Genomic DNA, 10,906 nt, shown 5'->3' with positions numbered 1-10,906 from the left:
AATGCCACACATACAATTGTGTTTTCATATTTTTGTAGAGGATAACGTAAACATTCACATGATAACTGGGGAAAAAGTAAGCTGCGTTGTTTGGTGTGCGGCGGACCTTGGAGTGGTTTACAAAAATATTAAATATACTTCTTAGAACTTAAACCTTTGCCTTGTTTATGATGACCACTTGTTCCTACAGCGCTACTGTATTTTAATGTTGGTCATTATGGTGCTTAGTCTGGTGCTGCATTTTCATAAGTGGTACAGGATGTAAAAAGCCAGCGGTATCCAAACTATGGCCTGAGGGTCATTTGTGCTCGGAGTCCAGTTTGGTAGTGGCCTGCTGTGTATACAAAAATCAATATTTGACTTGGCCCGTGTCATATGACTGCATTGTACTACATTACTTCCCACACTCAGGGGCAAGGCAGGAGAATAGAAGTTCCTTCTCATCTCTCACTTCCTTATTTTCCACTTGTCACACATTATTTGGTTAGTCGTGCCTCTGCGTACCGTGTACAATACTACGACGAATGATAAGGCATGGTTTTATAGATTTGCAAAGAAACTATTTACAACATACAAACAAACAACCATTCGCACTCACATTCACACCTACGGGCAATTTAGAGTCTCCAATTAATGCATGTTTTTGGGATGTGGGAGGAAACCGGAGTGCCCGGAGAACATGCAAACTCCACACAGGCGGGGCCGGGGATTGAACCCGGGTCCTCAGAACTGTGAGGCTGATGCGCTAACCAGTCGTCCACCGTGCCGCCACACTAAAACCAATATAGCTTTTTCTTCCCTCTTTCCATTAACTACTTAAACATCCATCCATCCATTTTCTGTACTGCTTTATCCTGTTGACTTATAATTCAATAGTGACATTTTGCCAGTTTTTGCCAATTTCCCACATCTGTTGTGACATTATTACTGTATTGATTCATTGTTGTAGCTTCGTCACTCTGCGTTATTTACATAACTGTTGTCGATCAGTATTACCACACTACTGGCCACTTAAAGTTAGCTACGTTACTAAACATTTCAAACCACTTGTATATCAAAAAGAGGGTATCATTGGATAGAGATTTGAAACACAAATAAAATGAGCCCTCGCTTGTAAGAATCTGATAAGGATTAAGGATTTTATGCCACTTTTTACGTTGCAAATGGGCCCAAATTTACTTGTTTGTAAATCAATAAGAAATTGATCTCTTTGGTAGAAAAATGCATGTATGTTTCTTATTAGTTGAGATGAAAATGTGATGTTTAAACAGGCCATTTTCAGATTTTTCAATGCTGGCGAATGCTCGAGCATTCTTATTCCAGGCCACACCGAGAGCATGCGCATCCTCAGATTTACTTCAAACTTCACAGAAAACCAGAATACTAATAGTTCGTCGTGTCCATATAGTTTTCAATCGTGTCCGTTTGTTTGGATGCTAACTCATGGAACATTTTAATCTTTGTCCGAACCACAGAAAATCTCATCTGAATTGAACATTTTCCAAACGAGGCGGTAAAGTGATGTCCCAACAACGACATGGGAAAAGAACAAGGATTACCTTGCGTGAAACAATGAGAAAACGCGATTTTGGTGGAGCCGGAAATCCGGTACAGCGAAATTGAAAGAAAATGGCAGCCGTTTTCCACATTTAGGAACATAGCTCAAAATGGCAGCTGCTTTTCTGGATTTAGTAAAAGGCTTGAGGACTCTGCACCATTTGCGCAACTGACATTGTATCAACATTACCACTATTGGTTACATTGCTTATTGACTCTCCATACTTGTGTATTTATGTCCTAAATAGATATTTTGTAATAATGACTTGTTTGCCCTGCCCAGTACCAGAGTGGCTCCGAGTAATCCTTGTGTTTTTAATCTACTTGGTCAATAAAAATGATTCGCGTTCTGGAGAGAGAAAAAAAAAAAACAACAACAAAAAAAAAAACGACGCGCCCTTTGTGTTTTTCCACACCTTGGGGGAGAAATGACTTTTGGTATTATTAGTTGCTACGTAACAATTTGAAATCCTGAAGCCCAAAATAGCCTCGAGTGTGCCACTGACCGGCTGACGGTGACCTCAGCTACAAGAGGAAGAAGAAGAGGAGAAGGAGGAAGAGGAGGAAGTGGGGTGGAAGGTGACTTAAAACGCAGAGAGTTTACTTCCATGTCTTTGGAAGTGTTTCTTTGAGTGCGGCGGACACATTGGACTCCGCCATTCGTCACAGGAGTAGTTTCGCCAGTGTTTTACTAGCAAACAGCGTGTGTAGTGAAGGGGAAGAGTAACAAAAGAAAAACGATGGCAGTACACAACCACACAGTTGTGTACTTGTCCGAGCAGGTGGCGGTGTTGTGTTCGTGCGCCATGTCGTTCTTGGGCTCGTCGCTCATTATTATCACTTACATGAGTTTAGCGGATTTGAGGACCACTGCGCGCAAACTGCTCCTCTTCCTCTCGGTGGCCGACTGGCTCTCGGCGGTCTCGTACGCCTTCGGAGTGTGGCGAGTGTTCGACTCCGACTCGCCGGACTGCGTCGCTCAAGGAGCGATATCCACCTTCGCCAACACCAGCTCCTTCTTCTGGACCGTGGCCATCGCCGTCTACTTGTACGTGTTTATCGTCCAGTCCAGTCAGAGGGCTGCCGACAACTTGGTGCTGGTCTTCCACCTGGTCAGGTAGGTAAGCAAGCTCGTGAACTACAGTACTTTTGATGACTTCTGTCTCTTTAAGACAACCCGAGGCATCTCGGGATACCCGAGGTGGCAAAAAATAGTGATATAGAATACCTGTTTAATAACTTAAAATGAACTTATTTGCACGCAAAATCCAATATAGTAGTACTAGTAGAGAAGTAGCCAATATCATTATTAATTTGCATAGTGCTCATACTGAGAATAAGGGGGGGGGGGGGGGGGGGGGGCACTGGATATGCTATTAAAGTAGCTTTCCTAACTGTTGGAACTGACAAAAAAATATCTATTGATAACTAAAAAAAAATGCACCTTTTGTGTTTTATTTTTTTATTTGTATTTTTTCAGATGAGATCAGGGTGTCAAACTCATTCTTTTGTCATTTGCCACATACAAGGTCAACTCCTTTTTGTTGTATTCTGAAAACATTTGGGGTTCAGATCAAAAGATGAATATGAGACAATTTCATGGTATTTGCATGTCTATGTGTTAAACAACTCAGGACAGAGCACTTTTTGTTTGAAGCCACCCACTTTTCAAGTGAGCAAAAGTATTGGAACATGTGACTGATGGGTGTTTCTAGTTGCTCAGGTGTGACCTTTTAGATTGGTTGCTTAAACATTAGATCGTGCTTGTTTTGGTTTTCACCTGTGATAAGTGCATTTGCTGTTAAGCAAACATGAAGACCAGAGAGCTGTCTATGGGAGAAAAGCAAACTATTTTGGACCTGAGAGAAGAGTGAGCTATTGCACAAATGTTGGGCATAGGCAATACAACAATTTAGAATGTCCTGAAAGAGAAACTACTGGTGTACTGAGCAACAGACATTGAACAGGTCGGCCAAGGGTATCAACAGTAGTTCGTGAAGCTGTGGAAAAAGCGCCCAAAGACAACAGTCAGTGACATCACTGGCAACCTCCACAGGGCAGTGGTGAAGGTATCACAATCCACTGTTCGAAGAAGACTTCGAGAAAACAAACATACAGGCCATACAACAAGATGCAAACCACTCTTCAGCAAAAATAATCGGAAGGCCAGATTGGATTTTGCAAAGAAGTACAGACATGAGCCACAAAAGTTTTATGGACTGATGAGACCAAGATTAACCTTTACCAAAATGATAGAAAGGCCAAAGTATGGAGAAAGAAAGGATCTGCTTATGATCCAAAAACACAAGCTCATTTGTGAAGCATGGTGGAGGTAATGTCATGGGTTGGCCTGGCATGGCTGCTTCTGGAACGGGCTCACTAGTCTTTATTGATGATATAACTCCTGATGGTAGCAGCAGAATGAATTCTGAAGTCTACAAAGCCATTTTGTCTGGTAATTTACAGAAAAATGCATCCAAACTAATCGGGAGACTGCAACAGGACAATGACCCAAAACACACTGCCAACACAACAGAGGACTTTATCAGGGGGAAAAGTGGAATCTCTTAGACTGGCCAAGTCAATCACTGGAACGTAACCAGTGTCAAACTTATTTTTGCTGCGGGCCACATCGTAGTTACAGTTTCTCTAAGAGGGCCGCTATGATTGTGGAATATAAATGTTGAATCACCTCCTTTATATTATTACCTAGACAACAAAACAGGGTTGGGGGGGGGCAATGTGTTTTGGACCATGGCGTTACGCAGGTGTTTGATTTTGTGACATAATAAAGGCATTTTGTACAATCATGGGGCTCGACTGACCAACGCTGATGTGCACGGTTTGCGGATTTTGATATGCAGGGAAGGTCATCAGGACGTGTTCGTACCATTTCAATCAATGGCCATCCAATAAATTAGTGATTTTTTTTTAGCAAATAAAATTAGCGATTGATTATAATTTTGGTGGTGCTATAGCTGTTGTGTTCATATGGGAGTACAACAGTACATGATGCCAATTTGAACAATGCGGTGTTTGGAAACTCCAGCAAGCTGTCTTTTTTATTTTATTTTATTTATTTTTTTTTTATTTCCTGAAAAGTTGTCACTTTGGAGGTGGGGGGATTCTGCCCGACAGGTGACGATATATACAATCTAACAAAGTACTACCACTTCATATTATAGTACATTCCTTTTTCCACACATGCAGTGAATTTGTTTCCCACTTCTGCCACTGACATCACACCAAGACATGGGGAGCGTGTCGACAGGGTTGTTTGTACACAGGGAATTTACAACCTTTAAGTAAAATGTATAGTGTATTTTAAGAATAAAATAATTCCTTCAAATGTTTTTATTTTATGTACATTTTATATTTAGTCCACAGTCTTCATTGTATATTTTTTTTATTTTAGTATTTACAATAAATCAATCAATTATGAGAAGAGTTTAAAAATAAATTTTAATTAACCATTCTTAGGGGGGGGGGGGAAATAATGCGACAAATATTACAGGACTCAATAATGTAAACTCTCAGTGGACCAAATTAAAGAACGGAGTAGGCCGTATGTGGCCATATTTTGCCCATCCCTGGTTTCGCTCATTCCATGGAAAAAAACCCACAAAAAAAACACACAATTTGGAGGGCAGTACCGTTCGCTTTCAGTCTTATGTGTTATGGCTGTTATGTATGTTACAACATTGATAACTGCCATACTCTCACGATAAATTATTTTTAGAATCGCTTATTCCATCAATCATTCCATTGATTAATGAAATAAAATGTATTGCACATTTTTTCCCCTGGTTTTCTATTGTTGTTTATTTGGTATTGTTTAATGACTAAACAAAACCAAAAAGCAACAATTAAGTAATGTCACATGAGAGGGAGTGATGTTGTACTCATCAACCTTTTTGAAGCGGAGAGCTACTTGGTTTCTGATCAATGCGAAGGGCTACTAGTTTGAATGCACACTTCTGAGGCCGCTTTAGGTTCAAGTGCATGTCAATTACAGGTTATTCATACTATGGCTACAAATGATGATTGTTCTCACCCGACGATAGCTGGGGTAGGCTCCGGCACGCCCGAGACCCGAGTGAGGACAAGCGGTACAGAAAATGGATGGATGGAGGGATTATGATTCAGCAACACTGATTCTATAACGTCAGAAAATAGGGAAAAATGTTGATCATGGTTCTCCAGAGAAAAAGCAGATGTTTGTAAATCTCTTACTTTGATTAAACACAAAAGATGTTGAGTCTGCTTTCATGAAGGACTACAGAAATCTGAGAGTATGTACAGTTGAGGGGCTGAAATCAGAAGATTTGGACAATTTTATGTTAAACGATGGCTCTAATTAATTGATTAATTGTGACACCTAACGCACAGCAAGCTTTTTTTTTTCATTACATTCCCATCATCCGGGTCTAGTTGGTCGCTGCTCCACATATGGTGTGAGTTCGCCAAACCACGGTTGATCATTGACGCTGCGATGTGCAACAGTGAGTATATCAACTATAAATTGTAAATCCTCATTTATGAGCTGTGTGTACATAGAGAAAGAGGAAACAACTTCATGGTGGTATCTAAATTACGACAAGTCACCTACCGTGAGAGCCCATGTTCACCCCAGGGTGCGCAGTTTCTGCAGTGAATATGTTACTAGGTTTTTGCATATTCTTAGGCGGTCCATTGCATTTGCGGTGTCACAACAGAGCTATTCAAGCAACACACACAGCCTGGCCCTTGGCAAGGTACAATTCAAAACAAACTGTCATTCCGATGTTAAAATACCTATTTTTAGCTATTGCAGAAAATAGGCTGAAACATTTTGTTTTTAAGTACCAACAACGAGTACCACACTGTGTGGACGAAACCGCAGCGTGAAGTTAAAATCTGTCACGTAGATGGCCATTGAAACCACACAGCATTTCAGTTGAAATTTTTTTTTTTAAGTGATGTTGTTGCTCTCTAACTTTTGTCTTCCTAACACTTCCGTCTTCTCTAGCTGGGGGGTTCCTTTGGCCATCACAGTTGCAGCCGTGTGCCTCAACAAGATTGGCTACACTGCATCAGAGGTGTCAGTGGGCTGGTGCTGGGTCAGAATCCACACCCCCGACCGTGTCCTGTGGATGCTGCTGACTGGAAAGGTCTGGGAATTCTTGGCTTACCTCACCCTCCCCATCCTCTACATCCTCATCAAGAGGCATATCCACACAGCGGTGAGGACCCAAGCAGAAGTTCATCAGTGTAGTGTTGCTAATAGGGTTGCAGGGTATACCGGTCCTACAAAAGTACTGCAATACCTCGCCGTCAGAAGTGAAACGATAGCACGTATTTTAAGTACCGCTACGTCTGCGCAGTTTGGGAGTTAGCGAACATTTCTCCCAAAAAGTCGCTACGTGTGCTCGCTTCTGTTTAGAAGTCACTCCTGTAGAATATCTACTGTATTTGTATGTGGAAAGAACAAAACCTGGACAAGGGTGCTGTGGGAGACGTAGCATAGCATACTTTATTTAGCTTTCTTGACACTACATAAAAACAGTACAGTAAGCGTGGCGGGACATCACCTGAAGCAGATGTAAAAGACAAAAAATCTAATCCACGATATGCTACAAGTCCCAGTTGAAGTATACTGGATGAATCTCGCACCTAAAACAAGGAGAATTTAGATATTGTATACTGTATTTCAGCACTAAAAAGTTCAACCAAACTACATATTTTTGCCTATATAACAGCATGAAAATAGTGATACAATGTGTGTGTGTGTGTGTGTGTGTAATCATATCCTCCAATTTTGAAATACTAAAACTACTGAGAATTTAAGTTCCATGTTTTGTCATCTGTGTGTGAGTTTTGCCGGGATATCATTTCAATATTGATATCGAGGTACTTCATGCAGGTATGTCATTGAAGTCAGAATATTAGTATTGTGACTACACTAGTTACCGATTTCCTAAAAGTCATTCATTTCATGGTATCTTGTATCCTTTGGTACCGCAGCACGCAGCCCTTTCCGAATACCGTCCCCTCTTGACCAATAGGACACCATCATACTCCTACCCCTCCATGGCGGACATGAAGCTGACTCTCATCCCGATTATCTTCATCGTGTTACGCATTTGGAGCACAATCCGCTTCATTCTGCTGCTGGTTGGATCCCCGGCGGGACAGAACCCTGTGCTGGTGACGCTACATGTGAGTGGAGATGACTTTTCAAGAATTTATCTTCTCATCCAGCCATAATTTACCACTCATTCATGTGGCAGCATGTTCTTTTCTCACCCAGTGACAATTTTCCATTCCATTAAATTAATTTAGACCTTCAAAATGTTCTGTTTGCAACTGAAGCAGAAGCGTGAGCTGTTACTCTACAGTACTTTAAAACCCTGCTTTTCGCTGCTGAAAATAACAAAAAACATTTGTAATTGACAACCCCCCCCCCCCCCCCCCCAAATTTTTTTTCCCAGGATTCTTTCTATTAATAACTTAGCCTGTGAATATACCACACACTATGATCCCAAAACATCTTAATATCATTACATTACGCTTGAAAACGAATCGCTTAAAGATTACATGATTTCGAAAAAATCCACTGGTCATGCACATGTTCCCTTACAAATAGCGATACATACTATAAGCCAGAGATTCTCAGTGCTATGTTGGCTCCCTCTAGTGGTACATAAATGAATCAGTGCCAAAGGGCAGTTCAGTTGTATTTCACTTTTAAGTTCAAACCATTTGCATTTAATCCTTTAATCCTTAAAAACTGCAATAAGTTTTAATAGAATCCTTATTTGAGTACAGTTTTTATTTTCCAATGTTTAAGCACAGTGTTAATGTTCAAACTGTACATTTTAGGCCCGCTGCACAATGAGCGTCACGCCCAAAAGAGAATGCACCAAACAATCGCAAAAACAATACAGTCGGCGATTCCCCATCACACACAAGGAGATTGCCCCCGTAACTGTCAAGAAAATAACGAGACCTCTGTCGTTTGTTAGCTTGCGCTTTTTAATAACCACTCAGCAGAGCGAAAACAAACACTCTCTTTAACTTCCACTAACAACTTGGGCTAAACTAAGCTCCTCCCCAACATACAAAGATCTTTGAGATATATCACTTCATCATACTTCTTTACTACTTCCTGATGAGCCAGGGATTAGGTGTCATCTTAGGGTGTTTAGAAAAAGAGCCTAAAAATAGACAGACGCATAGACATGTTAAGTGTAGACTGTTTAAATGATTTTTAAAAATGCATAAAATGTTTGCTTTAAGATTTTGTTGTTGTCTGTCTCCTGTGATGGTCCAACAGGGTATCGGCAACACGTCGCAGGGAGCAGCCAACTGTATCATGTTTGTTTTGTTCACCGCGCCAGTCCGCACGCGTCTCTTCGCCTCGCTCTGTTGCTGCCGTGCTGGCCCGTTAGAGCAGCAGCGAGCGCAGGGCGACACTCGGGGGCTGCCGCCAGGACTGCACACCTCGAACCAGGGAGAGCACGTCATCACCAGTGACACCCACACTGACAGGTGATGCTTGATTGTCCCGAAGTTGGACAAACTTCTAAGTTTCAACAGGTGTGTGTTACTGTACATCCACATGTTGAGAAATGTACAGTAACCAGTGGTTACCTCTCGTGTCATAAAAGGCATCTCACCGTTAAATTGGTGTTTCTACAAGCTGCTTGAATCTATCATCTCCTTCGTGGACTCAATTTATAGAGTTCACTGTATGTAAGATTCATATCCAGTTTTGTCAAGTATTTGCGGGGATGAAAAATATGTGACTATTCTTGGCTATGTTGTAGAAATAAACAGAATTACCATTATTTTTTTTCATTGTCGCGTTATTGAACTTAATCATGAGCGTTATGTATTATATCTGGAAAGAAAGACGCACCAATAAACTAAATGTTGTTTCACTATAGATAGTCTTCTGTTCCTTTGTGTTGCTAAAGTAGAAACAGTGGGGCAGGGGTCACCAACCTTTTTGAAACTGAGAGCTACTTCTTGAATACTGATTGATCCAAAGCGCTACCAGATTGATACGCACTTGAAATAAACAAATTTGCTCCAAATATTTGCGGGTAAATCATCTCCTCGTCATTCCATAGCTTGTCTCCACGAATGCTATGGTTTGGTCATGTGCTCAATACTGTTCTTTAAACAATAGTTTTGTTTTTTAAATAAATTGTAATTTCTACATTTACACCTATGCAGGCGTGATTTAAAAAAAAATTTGCAGTTTTTTAACAATAGCAACAAAAAATAATGACTGGTGAGCTGTTTTTAGAACAGGCCTGTGGGCTACTCGTGGTTCTTGGGGGCTACCTGTTGCGCGTGGGTACCATGTTGGTGACCCCCTACAATAGAGCATCCAAAGTGGAACAAAATCTGACCCATGATGCTGGTTGACTTCCAAGTTGTTTCAAAACAACGTTTCGTGTAAAAAAAAAAAATAAATAAAAATAAGGAAAGTAGTATTGGGTGTCAATGAAGTATGTTGAAGTGATGCATCGCGAATGAGGGACTAACATCTTTGTATGTCAGGGAGGAGCTGAGTTTAGCCTCAGTTGTTAGTAGAAATTATGGAGTCTTCGACATATGTAAATGTACATGCACTTCTCGTGCATATTTTTTAATGAATACAAGTAAATAGCTATAATTTGACGATTTAATATTTATTCTGTTTTTTTCTTAAACATTTTGAAGATTTATAACAACATTTAGCATACAAAACATTCAAGCTTCAAGTGTACAGAAGCAAGAAGTATGTTGGTTATTCTCAATGCTGGAGGTCTTAATACAAGAAATTAATACAGTTTAAATATTAAAACAATACCCTCTGTTCATCTTCAGCTAAAAAACAAGATTCGTATTTTTGCAAACAGTCTATTTTAGTCTGATACCTGATTTGCATTTAATACCTAATATTTTCCTTGCTCTAGTTGGGAAATCTTTTTGTAGTAACTGTTTCTATGAATATGGTAAATGGCAGTTTGACACACGTGCAGTCAGATGACTATTCCACTGATGTCATGTGCTTATCCTTTATAATGCAAAACCTGCTGGTTCTTGCCTAATGATGTTTCTTGCAGCATCATTGTGTTTGGAGCATCACCATGATAAATATAATCTGTCATCATGGTTAGGATGTATGAGCAGTCATCACATGTCGTGCTTCCTCCTTGAAACCAGAGCCTTTCTTGATCGTGAAACCTCGCTTCTCCTTTTGACCCTTGCTGATGTTTGCTCGCGTTAGCTTGACTTAACATCGGCCTAAAAGCATGTCAGCTTTTAAACCCACTGAACCCGGAGCCTGCAGAACAAGCGTAATGGCCACTTCCTA

General features: G+C 40.6%; 2 protein-coding genes across 5 annotated transcripts in view; one reads left to right on the top strand and one right to left on the bottom strand.

Annotated features, from left to right (window-relative positions):
• The window catches only part of spsb1 (splA/ryanodine receptor domain and SOCS box containing 1), a 43,315-nt gene extending 40,773 nt beyond the window's left edge, over window positions 1-2,542 (bottom strand). For all 3 annotated transcript variants that reach the window (XM_061768827.1, XM_061768847.1, XM_061768837.1), the window contains exon 1: window positions 2,403-2,542. The gene's annotated coding sequence lies outside the window, so the exon portion shown is untranslated. The remainder of the gene's footprint in view (window positions 1-2,402) is intronic.
• Window positions 1,878-9,484, top strand: gpr157 (G protein-coupled receptor 157). 2 transcript variants are annotated; one of them, XM_061768812.1, is made up of 4 exons: window positions 1,878-2,674; window positions 6,566-6,779; window positions 7,602-7,755; window positions 8,873-9,484. In XM_061768812.1, the coding sequence occupies exons 1-4, from the start codon at window positions 2,298-2,300 to the stop codon at window positions 9,070-9,072; spliced, it is 945 nt and encodes a 314-aa protein (XP_061624796.1). In that variant the 5' UTR covers window positions 1,878-2,297; the 3' UTR covers window positions 9,073-9,484. The 2 variants fall into 2 exon arrangements, with proteins under 2 accessions (XP_061624796.1, XP_061624788.1); XM_061768804.1 differs by having other exon boundaries at window positions 1,926-2,674; window positions 7,561-7,755.
• Window positions 9,485-10,906: the final 1,422 nt, after the last annotated feature.

This window comes from Phyllopteryx taeniolatus, chromosome 1 (assembly GCF_024500385.1).
Source record: "Phyllopteryx taeniolatus isolate TA_2022b chromosome 1, UOR_Ptae_1.2, whole genome shotgun sequence".
Taxonomy (NCBI): Eukaryota; Metazoa; Chordata; class Actinopteri; order Syngnathiformes; family Syngnathidae; genus Phyllopteryx; species Phyllopteryx taeniolatus.
The sequence above is the reverse complement of the archived record's forward strand: the minus strand, read 5'-3'. Positions and strand labels throughout refer to the sequence as shown.